This window comes from Aythya ferina (genome assembly GCF_964211825.1).
Source record: "Aythya ferina genome assembly, chromosome: 1".
In the NCBI taxonomy this organism is placed as follows: domain Eukaryota; kingdom Metazoa; phylum Chordata; class Aves; order Anseriformes; family Anatidae; genus Aythya; species Aythya ferina.
This window is the reverse complement of record NC_140296.1, coordinates 165,032,567-165,053,920: the sequence shown is the minus strand read 5'-3', so window position 1 is coordinate 165,053,920 and position 21,354 is coordinate 165,032,567. Positions and strand designations below refer to the sequence as shown.

Sequence of the window (21,354 nt, the reverse complement as noted above, 5' to 3'; positions counted from 1 at the left end):
TGAAAAATGACTTTTAAAAAACAAAACTTTAAATATTAGGCAGTGTCCTCATACAACTACTATCTCGCTTCATGGAAGAGATCTTTAAGATACAGAAGGAAGCAGTAGCAAATGATGGAATCAACTGCCGTTGTTGAACACGAGTAATGTTATGAATTTGCCTCAGTATTTGTCTCCTGGAATTCACAGCTGCTTGGCTCCGATTTCCAACTGCAAAATGAATAATTTCCATTTTAGGAGACCAACTTGAAGGAGGTCAAAGCAATCCAGCTATCCTTGATTACACATCACAGTTGGTTACAACCTGATGGATCTGCTTGTACTGGTACATGCACAAAAACAAACTTCAAAGCAAGTGTACTAGATCTTCATCAGCTGAAGCAGTAGTACTAAGTTTTACTAGAGATTCTGCTACTACTGGACAACGTCACATCTGCTTCTGGCAGTTTTAGAAGTAGTGCTGGATGAAGTTAAAAAAACTAACAATCCCATGTAAAAGTACTGGTGAATAAACATCTTGATTTCACAACATCCAAAGACTTCTCCTCTATCTTCAAATTCAATAAGATGTACAACTCAACATATGTTTGCTGATTAGCAAACACAGAACATCTCTCTCTCCCCTTCCCAAACTCTTGGGTTTAGAAGAACTCAGAAGATTCCTGGCTTATCACCTTTAGTAGAAGTACAGAGTGTTATAATTCTTTCATATTATGCCAGTAGTTAAAACAATGCAAAAAAAATCACAATTCTTTCATTTAAGTGGCATGTATATCAAAGTCATGGTAGAACCCAGCACAAATTTAGGACAAAGTTAAAGCTTGATAATTTGAATGCTCTTCTAAACAGAAAAAGTTACTGTTAACATGGTCACTTGAAGCCCCAAGCTTAAGAAGAATGTTGTCAACATTTATTACATTAAAGATACAAGATTCAGAGACATAAAGCCAGAATTTTAACTATTTGTTTTACAGCTGAGAAGTGTTACCAACCAGCTAAGCACCTGTACTGTTGGGTAATCAAGGCAGCCAAAAATATTAGTAAAAACAGTATTAAGGTTTACTAACAACATGGAGATATTGCAACCACTTCACAATCCAGAGGCTCTAGCATACACCTGCCTATTCAATCCTGTACTTGCAATGCCACAGCAGTTGAAAAACTACACGATGTGGAAGTGTCTCCTCCTAATAGCTACAAAAAGCCACTCTGAATGTTAAGAATTACTAGCCATGCATGCAGCTTGCATTTGAAGTGGGAGGGAAGAAAAGCCATACACACCATAACCACCATATATATGCTACCATTCTTTGGCTTAGAAATTAAAAATTCTCTAGCCAGAAGAGATCAATTAGAAACTCATACTCCAAACAACTTTAAAACTAGGTAAGTAACCAAAGCATTACTAGTTTGTTCTTATCTAGCACCTCTTAATTTCTTGTAAAGGACACCAAATGTAACTTTTGTTCTCCGTAGTTGCTACTAGCTACAGCATCTTCTGCAACAGGTTTCCATTGAGCTTCACTTCGTATTTTAACTTCTATAGCATTCACCATAATCAGTCCAATCTGACGTTTTGCTGTCTCATTCAGCAAGATGCAGCACTCCCCTTTGATTCTTGCTTTTGTGGACATGAGCTGTGAGAGCCAAAGGAACAGCAGTAGCTGATAACTAGTCAAAAGCCTCAAGATAAACATGCCTGAGAATACACATTCAAAAACAAGATAGGAAAGTAGCCAGAACTACTGGATCAGCTGCAGAAATGTATGTCTTGCTGGCTCAAGAAAGGATTCTTCTGGCATGATTGAGCAGTCTCTTTGGCCAATAACTTGCTGCCTAATTATAGTTCTCAGTTTGACATCATGCCAACCCAAAGGTGCAATTTTACAAATCAAGGGTTGTTCTCATCCCTCCCACCCCCTCTAAAGCAGATGGGTCAGACAAATTGTCCTTCCTCAGTTATTCCAACAGGCTACCAACAGCCTGCTGCTCACCTTTCATGTGTCAGCATGATCTTATAAGCAAGAAGTTCCCTTCATTCAACATCTTCTAAGTTGGCCACAATATTATTTTTGTAGGACTGAAGTGTTTTAGGAGAGAGGGGAAATTGTTTTCTTCCAAGAGACCGACCACTTTTGGCAATGTTCACCAGAGTGGCTAAGCTTTTTTCCAAGCACTGTTTTCTCATGGAGTCATGCTCTGCCAGCTGATAAAACAGTCACAAGTATCTGGAACTTCAAGGCTTGTATTCAGAAAACAAAGAAGCCATGGAAAAGCCAAAACACCATGCTGTACCAAAGCAGGCAGATTATCTGCATCTTGTAAGAATTTAAAGAGATTTACATGTGATCGTTAAAGCCAGAGCCTTACTAAAATTGGCCTTCACCCAGAAGTATTTGAGATTAAGGCAGCAACCAGCCTACCAGAGTCATCAATATTCTCAGTGAATCAAGACTCCCTGAAAGCATCAGAGGCATTTCATGATCTACACAAAGACAACGACAAAAGCAAGAGTTCATCAAGTTCTTTGGTTCATGCATGTGACTTTATAAGTGGTTCACATCCCTTTCCTCACATTTTGTCACTCTGTGCATTAAGCTAAGTCAAAAACACGCTAGAGAAACTTACAGTGAAAGCAAGTAGAGCCTAAGTCATGATCTTGGGTATCCTCTTGAAGTCAAGTCATATCCTGAGTCTCAGTTGTATGTATCAGTTGCTGATATCACCAAAGGAAGTAAACAAAGCAGCAACAGACCTTTCTTGGAGCAAGAAAACACAGTAGGGCACATGTTGTGTTTCAATAAGCACCAGCTCCTTGCCCAATGCTATGCAGATGCAGACTTGAATTGAGTTTGGTTTTATACCTCAAAAGCACAGCCAATACTCAGTAGACATCACTAGCTGTTTTTGTTGCCTCATAACTTCTCATGTGTCAAGATCCAGGTTCCACAACACAAGGAGACAGGAAAAGAGAAAAAGGAGCAGTTTATCTGGATTAAAAAAAAAAGAAATTGCATCTCTGACATTGTTTTATCTTATGATCGGGGTAATTAATATTCTCTACCCTCTCTTGCTCTGTGCCCACCTTTGTCTAGTTTGAAGGACTTCTTCCAAGAGCAGCTTATGCAACTGCAGGATGTAGTACGGGACTCATGAATCACAGGTAGCTACAAGTAAGTTACAAGAGTATATAAAAATAGCAGTTTACTACTCATTAAGTGAAATGCAGTTTTACAGTCTATCGTGTGAGCTTCAATGAATATTTGAAGCTAAATTTTAGGCCACTTATTTAAAAAAAAAAAAAAAAGAAGGTTCTGGCTTAATGTTTAAAGGGTTTTACTACCCAAACAGTATTTACAGTTGAAGCTGCCACACAACAGTCCAAGTTAGTGAAACGTGCTATTATGTTTTTAAACTCTGTATAAACAAACACCTTCCACTTATTAACAGAATGTAAAGCACATGCATGTTATCTAATACATTATCAACAATAGTGGAACATGACAAGGCAAAACAGGGAAAAAAGTTAAATGAGAGAATTTTCTTATCTAATATTATTTTCTGCAGATAATTAGAGAAGAGTTGAAAATCCTCAAAATCCAAGAGGGGACAAATTAAGACACCAAAGGCAGCCATGAGTAAATGCTTACCTTTGTGTACAGTAACAAGCTAACAGCTACAGAGACAAAGTCCCTGGAGGAACTCCAACAGAGGGGAAATTACACATCAGCTCTTTTAAGCAAACACTTGAGTCATATCTGTGTAGTTGATGATAAACTATGTCACTGATGACTCTGTGACTCTGAAGTCAACAAAACTTCTTATTAGAAAGTTACTTTTAAGTCCTGTTGGTAGGACTTTTACTGGAATCCCCCATAGCTTGCACACCTCTACATTTAGCCACATTTAGGTATATGCAGTATTTTGCAAAAAGCTTAAATAGAAAAACATGTCTGGTTAGACTATCATATAAGCCTTTCCACACCAGAACTTCCCAATTTGTGCTTTAATCCAGCATTTACACCTGACATGACAGATCACATCCTCTAAAAGAATACTGAACAGTTAATAGCATCAAAAGAACTTTTAAAAACCACCATCTTCATCAATCTAGTACTTTGTTTTAGTAGGCTCTTCGACTTATGAAAACTTTACCAAAACCCAAACTGAGGTTGACACCCAGCACCTGACTTTCCCTCAGGAACTGCCCCACACGCATCCAGGAGGACTTGCCCATTTCCACGTTCCTTATGCCAGAGGATCTGCTAAGTCAAGCTCCAAAAAGCTACAGTAACATCAATTCTCACAAGTAGGTTTCTTACATTCACTATGAATAAACTACAGAACTTCACCCAGCACACCTTCCTCATTTTGAGATGCAATTGCTTTCCTCTGTTGCACTGACCAAGGAAATGAGCATCTTCCCAGCTTACTGCAGCATTCCTGCCTTGGTGACAGAAGGGACAATTGTACTAGCATCAAGAAACACTCAGTTACCAGTAGGTAACTGTACCAGTAGGATTAGTGAATTTCAGTAGAGAAACCTATAATCTTAGGCAGAATTCGGAATGTTCTGAAAAATCAGTTTTATCTAATGGCTCTTTGCATAAGGGACTGACAAACACTGTATCCTCTTCAACACGACCCTGACTTCATATATACTAAACTTCAATTGGTAGATACAAAATAAGCCCATTACTTGACCAGTTGTAGTACTACAATCATTGTAACAAATATAACCAGGTCATGAGTGTGGTAGCTGCTAATTATGTTTCACACTTTGCATTACTTTCATGAATTGTGAACCAAAAATGCTGATTAAGAAGCCAGAACTCCAGTAGCCATTTTACCAAAGCACTGCCTTACACTCAAAACTATATCTGATATTTTTACTAGTCTTCAGTAAAGCTTGTTCAGGGTGGTAGTTTTTCTTGCAGGGAGAAGGGAAATGACATGTTTGAGCATGAAGTTCTTACTGAAGGTAATATGACATTCAAATACTTCACGGGAGCCTCTAGCCTTAAACAAAACCAAAACCAACAAACTAAACCTGAATACTAGCTAACCTGTAACTAGCAAGAAGATAAATCAAGCAGTCCTTCTCAGGCATGTTAAGACAGTACCACACAATCACCTGGCACGCAAAGCCTACAGTGCTTATTTTCTATCTATCCTTCTCCAAACTTTATCTCCATCCTATATGGAGTGTACTATACATATATGTGTAGAGCTATCAATACAGTATAATTTGGCTCCAGGGACTGAGAGGGAAAATCTGTTTAAGAACTGCTAAAGTCCACTCAACATATCTAAGGTGGTTTTGTTTTTGCAAGTATAAAAGGCAGCATCTCAAGCTGCCACAGATTAATTGTGACAAAAAAGGCAAAGGGACAGCTGGATTGAAATGGGGTTTCCCTTCCAGTGACATAAATAACTTATCTTGCATGTTCTCCCTCATGAAAAAGGAACGAGCTACATTTAACATGCTAATTCTTACATAAAGAAACAGAAATAGCCTAACATCTACTGCACTACCCTGTAAACAGGGTATCTGACACTAAATATTTTTCCTAGTTAATGGTTGCAAACCAGCTACAATTAGCACCATGTGAAACTTAATTCCCCCTATGGGGGGACACGGGAAAAACTTCTGGTCCATATTTATTTAATGTAACCTCATCATAAGACTGAGGTCTTTAATACCACATAGACACCAGAACAGCACATTGACTCCAAACTCAGCCTTATGAAATGCGATTATCTTTGCTATTCATTAGTGCAAAGCTAGCCCATTAGCAAGGAATTAGTCAGGAATTACTAATTTTAAGTGAAAGACAGCTACATACTGAGGTTAGCACCAGGATAATCTAATTCAAGAACAACGCTCAAGAGCAAATTAGGGAAAGGGTAAAATTCCCCCAGATCTCTCATCCGATTTTCAGCAGCCAGAACCAGAAAAGCAAGTACTACCTCTTCTTAACAGGAATTCCTACACAAAAACTGTGAGAGGTTGCTTGTGTTTCCATGCTTCACATCAGTACCTACAGCTGTATCCAGCACCTGTATGCATTGCCAAAGCACGAATTTCTCAGGACAGCCTCTTCCTGGATCCCAACCGCAGCTCCTTGGAGATCTTTCTTTCCACAAACTATTATGACCTACAAATGATTTTAGGTTTTTCCTCCTAGTTTTACATTTGTTATATTTACACCTGGAATTATTTATATAATAACAAGAAAAAAATATCTTATTCTAGAAGCAGGAAGTAGCCAAAGAAACTGATGTTACACACAGATTGTTCTTACAAAAAGAAAGCATTGAGCTATTTTCCACAGAGTGCCAGACAAAGAGCACAGTCCTTGTGAACAAAAAAAAAGGAATTATCATTAGGGCCTAAAATAATTCCAGTTGCTGAACAAGGTAGAGTAGTTAAGTTTAGTAATCTTCCTAAAAACATTGTTTTATACGGTTTGATGGAAGCAACTTAACAACAGGAGTCCCAGTTTAGATGAGAGGCACAATACTACCATTCTGATCTCACTCTTTACTGAGTAAAACCTAAGGCAATTCTCAACAAATTAGACACCTGAAATACCACGCCAGACTGATTTGGAAACATCTCCAAAAAAAAGACATGTACTGAGATTTAAAAAAGCAAACAACTTTTGAACTTGCTTTGCTAACTAGATTAAGTAAAGCTACACCTGTAACAGCAATAATCAGGGTTACTTACAGTTTATAGAACCATCACAGGGAAGGCAGTCGAAATGCAGACCAATCAAGAAGATGCTACCAATAGCTTTGGGTTGTTTTAGTTCTGGCATTTGGATGAGAGAACGGGCAGGTACTTTTAAAAACTCTCCCTGATTTCATTAAGGTTACTCATGTAATTAACCCTACTCATTCAAGCATAATTGCATATATTTATAAACAAAGCTTTTGTTAAAAGTTGGCCTGATATCCACTGTAACTAAAAATAACAATTCACTTCAACAATGGAAGTATAGGTTTTAAACCAAGAATGCTGTAGCAAGTTTCAGGACATTAAGCCAAACATTTCAGAGCCAGAAGTCCTAGATGGTATTTTGGTTTCCAAAGGGGCCCACAAGGATCCCAAATTTGACAGAGGAATGCAGCTTGTCAGCATAGGCTTCATCCACTTTTAAGTATTTCAGAAGGTAGCACTGACCACACGTACAGCAGTGTACATGAACAGTCAGAGTTCACCTTTGTTGCCAAATGAAGACACTTGTTTTGCCTTGGAAAGGTACTCAATTCAAGTATGAAGTTTTAAGAAAAAAAATGTTAGGCAAGTCCTTCCTGTAAGTTTGAAGCAAAATCTGATAATGAACAGTTTTTGTGTTGCTAGTTTATCTTAGCCATTTTGTGTAAGAATCCAAAAAACTAACAGGTAAATAAATCACACAAGCATTTCAGAGCCACAACACAAGGCTAAGACTTGTATACAGTTTCCTGATGTAGAAAAAAATCAAACACTCAAGTGTGTATAGAAGATGCTTGGCTTCCTCTTCCAGGATCACGATCAGGACAATAAAAACAACAACAGCAAAAGCAAACAAACACCCCCAGAATTAAAACTTGAGTTGTAACCACTCCTGGCTGGCCAACTGATTGCTTCAAAGCAAACTGCCTCAATTTGCACTCAAGACCATGCATTACAACCATAACCTAGGAAAAATAAATAGAAGCATATTTCAGACTGACTTTAAGAAAATAATCCATGAAACTTGGCCCTGACAGAAAGTTTTAAAGCTGGAACTGTCTCTAACAACCATTGCTTACAGATATTTTGGTATTATAATAGATGGTTTTATGCTGGTTTTAGACAAAACGTAAAGCTGATGTTTGTGTGAAGTTACACTCATACCAGAATCATTTACTTGCAACCTTGAGAACAAACCTATTGATACTTCCACGCTTGGGCCCAAAATAAGACTGTATTGGCTGGTCAAGTTTTTTTGTTTTTTCCCCCCAGGGGGTGTTTCACCATCTTAAACTCAACTTCACTCTTCATTTAGAGTAGCAGACCTTTGGAAGCCATTACTCTAAGAAACATATTCATAGAATTGTATCACAGAATAACTTGGGTTGGAAGGGACATTTAAGATCACCCAGTTCCAACTCCATGCCATGGGCAGGGTCACCTTCCACTAGATCAGTGGATGTCAATGGGCTAAGTGCTAACACAGTTCATGCAAAAAAAGGAAACAATCTTGTTCAAAAACTTCATCGCACTGTTAATCGAATCTTTGACTACTGATTCACAAAAACAACATTTGCAGGATAAGCACAGTGGTTGAATTAGTGCTCTAGCAGAAAACAGAAGCCAGGTACCAGGTCTTGTCAAACCAAAGCATGAAAAAAAAAAAAATCCTCAAGTACTTCACCCTACAAGTACCCTGATCATCTTTTGTCTTCTTATTCTATCCTTATCCTCTTGAAGCTACTAGAAAGGAAACAGCTGAGGAATGCCGCCACTCTTATGCCATGCTTTCCATTGACTGTCATTTCAGGAATGCGTATAGGAAAGTAAAGCAGCTTGGAATGTCTCCACCCACCCAGCAGCATCAGGAGCTGCCCAGCTCACCAGCAGCTCAATAGCCTTGCAGCTGCATCCCAGTTTACACTCCTGTGGTCATCCAGATCAATAAAGATAGATAAATTGTTAAGAACTGATGTAGTAGTTGTTACGTAAGTGTTCTCATATGCTGCGCTTTCTACATGGCATATAGTATGCATTGGTAGTATGGCAGTAATGAGGTAGAGCTCCCAATTTCTTGGTTGCAACAAGTCCCAGAAGTATGTACTCATGCTATAGTCATCCAGAAATACCACCACACTTGTACATCAAATGTATTTGAATTTGGGGATAAATTGAAGCTTGGTTTTTGAGAGAATTGCAGTGACTATCTTACTAGCCCAAGTAAGATGAGAGAGAGTGAGTGCAAGCATGCATAAAGGCATAAACAAGTACAGGACTGGCCAAGAGCCTGTCAAGCCATCTGTTCCATCTTAAGTTTAGCATGTACCCTTAAGCCTGGAATACAGAGATGTGACTTAAGACTTACAACTGAGGAGCTGCTAATGATCTACACTGGCTAGTTCTGTCTGCTAACCTCAGATCTAGCTAATAAATTGAAAATTAGTAATTTGGTAAGCAGCAACCAAATGGTAATCGAGAAGCTTGCTACTATGATGCCAAGATCAAGAAGGCCTCAAACCAAGCATGCTCACATCAGTTTTATTCACACTTATAATTGCACTTATTATCTACTCTTAAAAGCTGCTTTTGATGATTTATCATGAAAAGAATGTTCTAAGATACTGAACATATGCCAGAATGCACACAAAACCATGGATAAAGCTTGAGTGTAAAGGCACTATTAATGCCACAGTGAAATTCACAGCTAGAGACCAGCAGAAGTTGTTCCTGAGCATCAGTGTCAGCAAACACTAAAGCCTTATCATCTGAACGTGTCCTTACACTGAACGCAGAACTCTTCGTACATGACTCAATAAATGTCAAACAAGGAAATCTGCTTTAAACGCTTCATTACTATGCGCTAGAGTTCATTTGAATTTTCTATTTATGCATATTACCCATAGTGATGAAAACTGTTACAAAACCAGAAATGAAAACCCTGGGTTTAGACTTGACAGAGTTTAAAGAGACCAAGAGACACTTGGAGATAACAAACCTAAAAAGGCAGGAAGATTGCCACTGATTTTCTGCTTGGTATTACAGAAGTAACAATTACTTCAAAAGCAGCATTTAAAATTTCCACTACTATAAAGTATATTATGAAGAATTACATCTTTTCTCTCCTCTTGCCTCCATTTCGAAGGGTAAAAAAAAAAACTTAGATGACATGATCATTAGAAAGCTAACAAGTACATATTGTAGAATCTGAACCTAGCTACTGTAACTATGGAGAGACAGATCTATGGCCCACACAAGAACCGACTCCAATTACAAAGGGGATTTTAAACAAATATGCCTCTGTAGTCTAATCACCAAGTGAAGTCAAAATTACACTTATTTCAGGACTCATTTTTTGCTATGCTTTGTTGTACAGCTCGAGAATTAAACAAGTCAGGATAACATAATACAAGCTCAACAAATGACTCCAAAATTCTCACTTGTGTATCATCTACAAGAGCTTCTGGGGGCTGCGTGGGTGGGAAGCTGTTCCCCCTCCAGAGAGGGGGAGGTTTAGACATCAGGTTCATCACCATGCACAAAGCCTTTCTGTGCAAAAGGAAGTTCTCCTACTTGATAATCTCAAAAAAATGAACAGGTTTACCATACACAGCAGTATTTCCACTCCCCGAAAGAAGCAGTGCAGAAGTCATAGCTGGGAGGTTACTAAGATAGCTTTGAGCTATTTCTATACCTTCCTTATCCTTGGATGATGGGTGCTGCTGCTATGATGCAAACACCCTGGAGATTTAAGACTGCAGCAACCTGTTCTTTGCTCTTATGACTTGACGTGCTCTGCATGCTGTGGCCCCAGCTCAAATACATGACCTGTGTTATCATTTGTCAAAAAGGATTCCGGCAGTGCAGCCTTAATACCCTCCATCCAGACCTAAGGCAGAGAGATCCAGTGCTGGTCAAATTTATGTCCCTTTTTCACCTTCTGTTTGAAAGGATGTCATAACAAAGATGACATTGATGCCTACTGTAATGATACCCTTTACCACGTCAGGTACTGTGACGATACCGCCAGGAATCCTGACAGAATTTTTCCTATAAACTACCAGGAAGCTTCCTTCAAGGAAGCTACTTCTTACTCACAAAATAAAACCCAAGCACAGGACTCACAGGATATAGTAGGTCAGTGGTAACAGTGAATAGTTTGGATCACTTGTGAATAGTTTCTCAGCATCTCCTCTACTACTGATGGACCAATGCAAAGCACTATAGCAGTGGCATCAATAAGAGTTTCTATTCAACCCTGCATACTAATCAGGCCTCTAAACTGTTGTAAAATTATAAAGTTGACTATTTAACCTGCTTTATATGTACACTTAGTACTCGAAGAGTTACAGAAAAACACTGAAATTTTGCAACAGAAAGAGGGAACAGCCTTTGGGAGACTTTGCTTAATTAAACTCTCCTTGTCCTGAAACAAAAGGTGCACACGCTCTTCATTATGCATTAGGAACTTCTCTTGCTGTTCAGCCTTCAGCAGTGACAACACCTGGAGAACACAATGCCCCCTACGCACCAATAGCCAAAACCCTGTCCTTGTGCTCCCCAAGCAGAGCACCGACCAGGCCTGAGAGACATCTTCTACGCTCTGTAGTGGCACGAGACTGCAGCACCCGCCTCCCTCACGCAGACGGAAGGAGTGCAAACAGCAAGCCACCACCTCCTAGATCTGTGAAGCCTCAAAGGAAGAAGGCAGCTGAGAAGAAAGCCACACGAGTTGTCAAGGCCTGATCCCAGCTGCCTGCTGTATCAGGAGCACGCAGGTACTCACTCTGCAGAGCAGGCCTGCGCTCCCCAGGGAGCTGCACGTGCAGGAAGCGCGGCCTTCCAGGAACCCGGGCACATCCCAGCCCCTCCCCAGCACACGCAGCCTTCCCACGCTGCTGCCCAGAAAGGGTGGGCTCCTCTTTCCTGTACGAAGCTCTGTGCAGCTTTTAGGCCAGCCACTTGCAGTCACTCAGCAGCAAGTCCCAGCCGGGGCGAGCCAAACGCTTCCCCTTGCGTGGAGGGCAAGGGAAGAGCATGCAAACCCCGAGGAAGGATAGGTGCTTTGCTTTAAACAGTACAGAATTGAATCCCCCTTTTGGTAAGTATGCCCCATAAGGTTTCACTGAAAAACAAAGTCTTTTCTTATTTCAGAATATGCCACTTTTCCCCTCTCTGCAGCAGCCATTAATCTGGGAGGCCACAGCTCACCTCTGGGCCCTGTTTTTCTCCAGTCCAATTGTTACTGCAGATAAGACAAGCTGCACTATCTGTACGCTGCATCTCAGCCTGTGTGACAGCTGTCTGGGAATGCACTATTTAACAACATCATCAACTTAGCCTCCAAGTTAATCGAACAGACCTCTGATTTCAAGTTAGACCTTATAAATTTATAAAGGTTTTCTGGTCTCACACACATAATATGTATATAACTTAAGATACTGCAACAGGATGCATAAAAATATCCTGCTGCAATATGCTACACTATGTACATCCTCCCATAGATGGATTAATTGCATATCCACTTTTGTCTTTTTTTTTGCTGAAGGCCTAAGCTGGATGTATGCTGAAACAAGTTCTTAAAGAAAACAACGTCCAAATCCAACATTATATACAGGAATAAAAATCACTATCTAACAACAGGATTTTTCCACAGTTCAAGACTTAACTCAAAGCAACTTAATTGATATGCCCTCAGCTATAATGCACTCAAGTCTGCAGTGAAATAAAATGAAATCACTCACTAACATTGATGAGAGATGCCTGCATATACCCTCCCTCTTCCTCCTCTGAGCAAAACCAACCCAATTGTATTTTTCCCCCCACCATGCACAGTAAGAAAAATAATTCTACACAGAGCTTTCTGAAGGTAATGACATCTTACCCCACTGAAATGGGAAGTTCAGCTAATTACCTCAGTAGCAAAGCTTGATGCTCCATTAAAGACAAGATCTGAAGCTCACCAGAATTTCAGGATTAATAGTACTTCCCCCTCAGTATTTCCAACCACCCGGGGTGTGGGAAAAAAAACAAAAACTACACAGCTTAGGCCTTTTCCTATAACTGTTATATATAACTGGGGAAAAAACAAAGGCCAAATAGGAAGAGAATTAAACATTTCATATACTGTCAGACACGCGTTTGTTCTTAATAATTGCAGAAGAAAAGTTAAACGCAAGACAAAAACCTACCCAAACAAGGTAGAGTCACTTTGTCTTTGTGGACAAGTTTATTCCTGTGAAGCAGTAAAACCTACAGGGAATCTGACAAACAAAAAAAACTAACAACAATGCAACAGCAGCCATGGCAGTCTTAAACACAACAGACTTCAACATTATTGACATTTGTCACTCTTCCTGACAGTTCTGACTGAGTAGTTGCGAAGAGTTTCCTTTGGGAACAGATAAAGCTTTGTTCCATTCTGCAGCCAAATCTGATTAAATGAATCAATGCTATAGGCTGCATAATGTACGATTTGCACCTTTTATATGGCATACTAGAGAAAACATATTGATGATAATAAAGTGAAACCATAACAAAACGGTTGCGGGCAAGGATTTGTTGTTATGTCCGCCCCCCTCCACACCTTTTTTAAAAAAACATAAGATGCCTGGACTGCCTCAAGAGGATTATCGTTTCACAACTGATCTTCTTATTTGTGTTTAATATCATAAGACCAGAAAAGGCTCTTTGGTATCACTAAGAGCAGGAGAGTGAGCAAGAGTTTTAACAGCGATGTAAATCTTTACCTCTGTTCTCTTAGACTTCACCCTTCCCAACTGCAAACTGACTACAGGTAGAAAGAATGGCAGAATAACTCCCGAGAAATTTTGCTGCAAGCTTTGCAGCCCACAGCGTCAAACATTTTGAAAACACTATCTAAATGCCATGGAGAAAAGCAGCACCATTCGTCTCAGGGAGTTAAACCAAACGTCATCCTTCCCTACCAATCACCGGCCCACAGTAACTCGCAGACCCATCGACCTAACCAGTTAAGGAATGACTTCCAATACAGAGCTCCCCCCATGCACAAAGCAATCATAACTTGATTCAAAAAGAATAAATACAAAAAAAAAAAAGCAACACACTCTGAAAGCGACAGAGTAGCCTGGAGTCAGGTAAGCCTGCTGCAGTAACATTGTGACAGAGTTAACCACAACATGCAGTCATTCTTCCAGTTCAGTTCACAACTGAAAGTAAACCAGCCCTTTCCACAGCCAAATGAGAGATGACTTACATACAGGAAACAGGGCAGAAAGTAGTAGAAAATTACATCTTATGTTCAGAATTTGGCTCTGTCCTTTCTTACTTCATTACTGTGGGGCAGCTAACGCTTGGAGAAATTCACATCCTCAAAAAATCAGTATGGGGTGGATAAGATGCACTGAATTCGCCACCTAATTTTTGAGAAAAGCACGACATAACCGTGTCCTCACCTAACCGTTTGGGGAAGGTTTCTGCTCGATCAACCTACATCTCATCCGTTCTCCTTTTGCTTGAAAAAAGTGAACAACTGCTAAACTCAGGAACAAGAAGCCAGCCTGTCAAAGACTATGTTTTTTTTGCTTTTTGGACATCCAGTGAACGTAATATCGCGTCGAAGCTCTTGGCCTTCTAGAGAAAGAAAAACTATTCAGGCAAACCCGCATTATCTCCGGATTGCCACAGCCTTTCCTTATTTGGCTAACGTTTTGAGATTCCAATCAGACTGCTATGAACTTCAACATGCACAAAGCATCCATTTTGAGGAAACTTCACAGCCAGTTTCCCTTCCATTCCCCCCCCCCTCTGCCCCGAGCGCGAGTTCCCTCCGGGCAGCGCCCCCCACGCCCCGCACCCCCCCTCCTTTTTATTTCCCCCCCCTCCCCTCGCCGCAGCCCCACGGCAGAACAAAGCCATCCGGATTCCTTCGGGCTGCTCCCAGCGAACGGCCCGAGCAGCCCCGCAGCCCCGCTCGGCTCCCACACTGCGGCAGGAGCCATGGCTACGGGCAGGAGCCCTCCCGGCACGGTTACAGCAGGAAGCCGCCCCCGGGACCCCGGCCCCATAGGAAGAAGGGGAGGGGAAGGGGGGCGAGACCCCCTCGGGGGAGGCCGCCCCAGCGCTGCGGCCCCCCGGGGGGGGCACCTGCCCCGTCCCCTGTTCTCCAGCCTCGGGAGGGCCCGGCCGCTGCCCCCTGCCCCGTGTCTCCCCCCCCCCCCGCCCGCACGGACCTGGTGGAGCGCCGTGAGCCCGTCCACATTGGCGTAGTTGATGTCGGCGCCGCGCTCCAGCAGCCGCAGCACCTCCTCCGTGTCGCCGCTGGAGCAGGCGGCCAGGAAGACGGCGCCGTCGTCGAACTTCACCTTGGTCTTCTTGCGCTTCACCACGGGCGGCTCCAGGTCGGTCTCGGAGCCGATCCAGCGCTTGAGCTGCTCGTTCCGCTTCTGCTTGGCGTCCGCCATCTTCATGCCCCGCTCCCGCCGGGCCCCCTTGGCGGTCGCGGCGCGGCGGATAGGCTTTATACCGCCACGATCCCACAGCGCACCGCGGCCCGCGCTCGCCCTCGCTCGCTCGCGCACCCACCCAGCCGGAGGGCGCGGAGCGGGAGGGAGCCGGAGGGGAGGGGCGGGGCGGCGCCGCCGGCCTCCTTAGCATAATCCCGCGAGATTTCAGCGCCGGGGCAGGGCGGGGGAGAGGAGGAGAAGGGGAGGGGAGCGCGCGGGGCGCGGCCAGTGGCGTCATGGCCGGGGGTGGGGAGGAACGGGCCTAGAGCCCCCCTCTTCTGGTGGTGTTACACGAGTTAGAACACACACACACGCCCCATTTGAAGGTGCAGACCCTAAAGTGTACTTCCTCAAGACACACAGCTTCCAGGAAGCGAGCCATGCAGTGCAGTTAGCGCCCTTCCCCGTGCACAGCGTGTTTGTTTTCCTGCCCATAAACAATACACGTTTTCGCTTAAATTGAGGCATCTCTGGGGATAAAACGTGGTTTTAATCTCACTGGGAACAAAAAAATAAAGTTTTAATTTCAAGTAATTACAGGAAGCAAAGTATAGCTTGAAAGGGTCACCAAAACCTCACGCTCTTCGAATTTTGCATGGTTTGTTCTTTCCTTAATTATAATGTCTCCTTCTTTCGTTACGGTGGGCGGCCACAGAGCCCGCTCTGCCTTCTTATTTCCGTTTTTATCCATAAGAATGTCAGTGGCATTGCACAAGAAGTGATGGTTCAGGTTACGTACCTTTAGCAGTGTGTTCTCACTGGTGCTCTTCACAGCAGATTATCAACTGCAACTGTTTCAGTGGTATTGCTCCCACAGTGGTGTGTGACATGCAGCCCACCGAAAATTTGCAGGAGCAACACAATTGTGGGTGTTTGAAAGACAGTACCTGGTAGGCAAGACAAGAGATTTGCCTAAGAAAGTCTTGCAGTCTAAATAGGTGGATGAACAATGACTTGGCATCTAATTAATACATTCCCATTGATGACCCATGTGTCTACTCAAACATACAGTTTAGGTTCCTGGACCTGATTGTGCATAATCCCCTTCAGAAGTTGTCTTTGTAATGTTTTTTACTCACACGGGTAATTGAGTGGTGCCCAACATGCACAGTTACCAGCCTGCAGCTTGGCTGCAACTCCTGACTTGTGGCAAAGGAGAGGATCTGTGCGGCATCCAGCTGCATACTGTGGTCTTGTCCTCTTGGGCATCCTTCCCTGGAGACAGACTCTCAATCCAATGACATTCTGTAAGGAAAGTACCTTCCCACAAAAACGAATGAACGTCCTCTGTCCCCAGGTGTCTCCAGTATTGTGGGTGTACCCTCCCCAGTGCCCTGCAGAACTCTTTCCCTCTGAACCAGCTCAATCAGCTGTCTGAAAATTTGGCTCTTCAGAGAAACCACATACCTGAAGAATGTAGTACACTGATTTCAGCAAGGATTTAACTCAAGAATCAAGTGCTTTACTGACAGCAAAGTAATTCTAGGCAAACTGATAGGTATTTACTTGAAATGCCATCTCAGGAATTTCATTGGTAGGGAGCGTTTTTTTAGGTTTCCATCTGGGCTCCTGTGCCCACTCCTTGAATTTTTTCCTCAAGCTCAGCTTTTTCTTTCTGGTCATGGGTCCTAAGGAGCTCCTTAAGCTCACTGTCCTTGACTTGCTAGGGAAATGCAGAGGTTTTCCAGCTCAGAAAGGATGTCCTTTTCTGTTCTTAAGTAACATACAGTCTGCTTTTAAAGACCATATCTAATAACTTCCTCTTGATTCCTTTCTCCAGGGCATTTTTCACGGATTTATGTCCAGCTTCACAGAGAACTTTGACAAATATCTTTTCTTACACTGCAGCTATTGGGATATTCTACATTTTTGACTTCATTTTTTCTTGACTTTTTCATTTTCTTTTCTTTTTTGGTTGTACCTCATTATTTGGGAGTTATGTCATGTTTGAGCCTTTTAACACACCCCACAAGCAATGTATGATTCATCCGTGCAGCTGGTTTAAATTCAGATATTCTGTGTATATGGGGTATATGTGCCTTTCCCAGATACCTGTGTGCTCTGTAGTAAATTATTTTAATTGTACCTTGAATGTGATTTAGCAAAGCATATGATCTTTCTTAAATAAAAAAGTATATAGCTGTCACTCATGTACATTCATTCATCTCTACAATTGTCCCCATTTTCTGTATCCAACAAAATTTAGCCACACTTCAGACCAAGAATGATAAGAAAAATAATAATAATTCTTAACGCATGTTCTTATTTTTCTTCCTTATTTTTCCTTTTTCATATAAGCTTATAATTTCATAAAAGCTTATATTTCCAATAGTAAAGGCATACTGGGCCATATTCAGTCATACCAGTTTGATGTCATTTGTTATCAGTGTAAAATCAGAATACCCGAGAGGAGATGAGACCCTCTACAGCTTCTAATTCAGTACTAATTAAGATGAACACATACAATTGAGATAAATATAGACAAGTACCTTTCTGTAGAAAAGTACTTGTATAGACATATAGACATATATGTCTATATTCTACAGAATATAGACATATTCTGTAGAAAGGTACTTGTATAGACAAAGGTATAGAGGTATAGACAAGGTACAGACAAATACTTTCTGCAGAAATCTAGTGAAATTCATCTGTACAGAGTCCGGGCCCAAACCCTGTATATTAAGGCTCACTTTGAAGACCATGTTAATATTGAGTATAAAATTTTCCCTGAAACAGGCATTACTGGTTGGTTTGATTACAAAACAATGTCACAAAATGGCATTAGATCACTGTGTAAGTGTGTGTGTGTGTTTACGACAATATCAGTGTGCTGATAAGAGTCACCATTTTAGGCACATGATCTGTGTCCAACATAAGGGTACACCAAGTAGACCTAGTTTTACCAAGCTGTTTTGATATGTCCCTAGCAGACTATTTTCTGTAAAATCCTTTGTATGTATATACATAGCACTAAAAGTGATTGAATGTATAATTTTCCACATATGAATAGTAACACTGAATTCACTAGGCATACCTTTCTCTTGAGATAACTGTGTAAATACTTGCAGAGATGGCATCTATGCATGTATATATTTGCAGTTAGTTTAATGACAGGCTTCAAATGATCAACAAAGTGATTTAACACTTGGATTTTTATCAGTGTGTTTTCTGGTTTTCCATTTTCTCTTAAAAGAATTACAGGCATTGTTCAAAGCTAATTCCTGCAGTCTTCTGTACAACAGAAGTACACAGATGAAGTTTTTGCACTGCCCGAAATAGTCAGCTTCTGGGATGTAGAATTTTTCTTCTGACCTCCTAAGGATAATTGTTGAATTGTCTTTCATCTCAAACAGCAACAGACACATTGTGGCTTCTAAAAATTTTGTCCTAATGTTTTTCTCTCCCCAGTGAAGAAAACTAATATATCAAAGTTAATTTCATCAACTCCAGCTCTGGAAAAAATGAATAATTTGAAGGGACAGTGACAAATACTGTATATATTGACATAAAACTTCCTGATAATTCTTCCAGAATTTTATAAAGAATAACAGATTTTAAAATGAGAAATGGGATAAGAAAATATAGAAGCCTTTTTCATCATGAAAAGGCCATAATAGAGATACTTATCATAAGAATAAGATATTTCTTTCATATTTTTTGATAGTCGTATTCATTTCTATAAATATGTTGTATTCTCTTCTCTGATTGTGTGACAAACCCACACAAGTAACAGTGAAAACTCTCATCCATTCTTTATCCAGAAAAAAAGAGATAGAAAGAGTATGCACAAAGTGCTATCAAAGTTTTGAAGTGAGTTATGTAAGAGGCAGACTTCTCATTCTTTGGTTTCTTTCAGTTCAGACTAAGGTTCTTCCCAGAAATGTCATATTTCAAGGTGGTTTAGTTTTTAATGCTGCATAATCCTGAGTCACCAAAACCAGAACTAAAACTACCATAGCAACCTAGGCACGTATTTATAGGCTGTGCAGTTCTGAATCAGATTTGCAATGGTGTATTCTCCCAGCATCTTCAGTAAGCTTTATACAGATTGCCATCTTAATATTCTTGGATGGCAATGCAAGCTAACATTTAAACTTGATTCACATACAGATTCTCTGACATTCTTCTACTTGTACCCATCTGTTAAACTGGCATGCACTCTACTGACAATTTCAATAGTGTATGGGTTAAGCTAAAAATAGTTGTTTTGGTTAGTAAAGAGTAACACCATGCCCTTTAGAAATGGGGAAATATGCTTATTTATAAAATCGACTTTAGAAAACCATTCTTACTTTCAGTTGTATTTAAGTTTTGCCTTGTCACTGCATGAAAAATATCAAGATTGAACTGTATTTTGTTTAACAGAAATAGAGGCACTCCATTTCTTTGTGGTCCCTGCAGTCCTGGGAATTCTGCACATATGTAAGTGCAGACCTCTTGTTAGACAGTGCTGTGACAATTGTCCATTTTGGCCTTGTGCTGTTGAGAACAAGTACCTTAGCTTTATTCTAATGTAAAAAATGCCACATAATCTTACATGTACGTCTGCTTTTACCAATCTCTGGTAAGCTGGCAACATGTTTCTTTTCCACTGTTCTGTGCGGTTTGAGTCAAGGAGCGTGACACTGAAATGCACAATTTAAATACTTGGGGGAAGGGAATGACCTGTCACTCTGAAATGCATGCAAGATGTTCCCTGGGAGCTGCATTCTGAACATATCACAGCTGAGAAACGTACTTCAGGGCTGCAGGAGGACGCTTTGGATAAAGAGAAATGAAAGACATCCAAGTCTAGCTTCTCACAATGCAAATATACATACACTAAAGGGTTATTGACAGTTGCGACACTTAGATTTCTGCCTTTGTGCTACTGGAAGGCATGTGACTTTCCTTTTTAGATACTCGTCTTGGTATGTGAAAGTGTCCTTTCTCAAACTGTAGGTTTAAAAATACTAAAATCTCAGTTTGGGCAAAATTGGCTTGGCTTGGATTTTGGGCATCTATGAGTATGCCCTGCTGGTCATGGTGCCTACAGGCTCTATTTTTGTGAGCCAGCAGAGCATATGACATAACTGCGCACTCACATCATGACTAGTCTTAGCAATGTAGTAACATAAGTAACACACCTATATCAGTGACAAAAATAAAAATGTCGCCCTTTGGCTTCTTCAGGAAGCCATTAAAAGGAAAATCAATTGCTTTTCTTTAAAAGAGAAGTGGCTGATAGTACTGTGATGCTTTTTTACAAGGATATTCATAATAACTATAAGAATATTCATGATAACTATAAGAATATTCATAATAACTTTTTTCTCTAAATACAACAGAGAGCAAAAGTGGTTTTCTTCTCAGAAGTCACTTTTTCTAGTAGTTCAGTGTCCTAATAAACACTTCCACTATTGTTTTTTCCCCCTTTGTTTATTATTAGCCCTGTGTTTGCTATGTAGAGTTACTTCTGTAGGTAACTCCTCAGGCTACAGCTTCACTAATCAGACTTCATCCTAAGTCATCAAGTGACTCCTGTGGTGACCTCCTATTGTTCCTTAGCATGAGTTTACAATGAAATTGACTTGCTTTATCCTGTCAGTTTAAAAGAAGGGTGACTTAACTGTGACAATTAATCTGAGACAACATTAATCTGTGGCAACCATTAATGTAACACTAAGGTACTCCAGAAGCTTTAACTTCAATATTGTGAATACAGAGAAGCGTGCTTCCAAACCTTTTAATATGTCTTCCTGTTCAACAGGTTTATGATTTTCAACTCCCATCTGATAAAATTAATTTTCTTACCTATTTCCAAAATGGATTGCTGGCCTGCAACTCCCCCATTCAGTCATCATGGTAACTTCAAAGGCCTGATTGAGATGGGACCCATAACAATATTTTTCTCTAGCAGATGCTTGAAGTAACTCAAAACCAGCTTCTTCCCACCAAAACATTATTTAGTCACTTAGTATAAGAAGAGAAAAAAGTCATAACCTCTAGATCTTGTCCAAAATTTATTACTTTCCTAGACATTCTGGATTTATGACACAGACTTCTATTTGCTGAAAGAGAAAGCATCTCTTCCCAGCATTTTCTCAGTCTCTTCTTTAGAGACTGAGGCTAAGTTTCTCCAATTAGCTGAGGCATCCAGGCAAGTTA

The 21,354-nt window shown here is 40.8% G+C and overlaps 1 protein-coding gene across 2 annotated transcripts in view; it reads right to left on the bottom strand.

Annotated features, from left to right (window-relative positions):
- PPP1R12A (protein phosphatase 1 regulatory subunit 12A) overlaps positions 1–15,293 on the bottom strand; it is a 124,715-nt gene extending 109,422 nt beyond the window's left edge. The window contains exon 1 of one of the 2 annotated variants that reach the window (XR_014695559.1): positions 14,935–15,293. Coding sequence is in view for 1 of the 2 variants with exons in the window: in XM_084528040.1 (XP_084384166.1) it covers positions 14,935–15,171 (237 nt within the window). In the remaining variant the exon portion in view is untranslated. The remainder of the gene's footprint in view (positions 1–14,934) is intronic. The other variant, XM_084528040.1, reaches the window with a different exon arrangement.
- Positions 15,294–21,354: the final 6,061 nt, after the last annotated feature.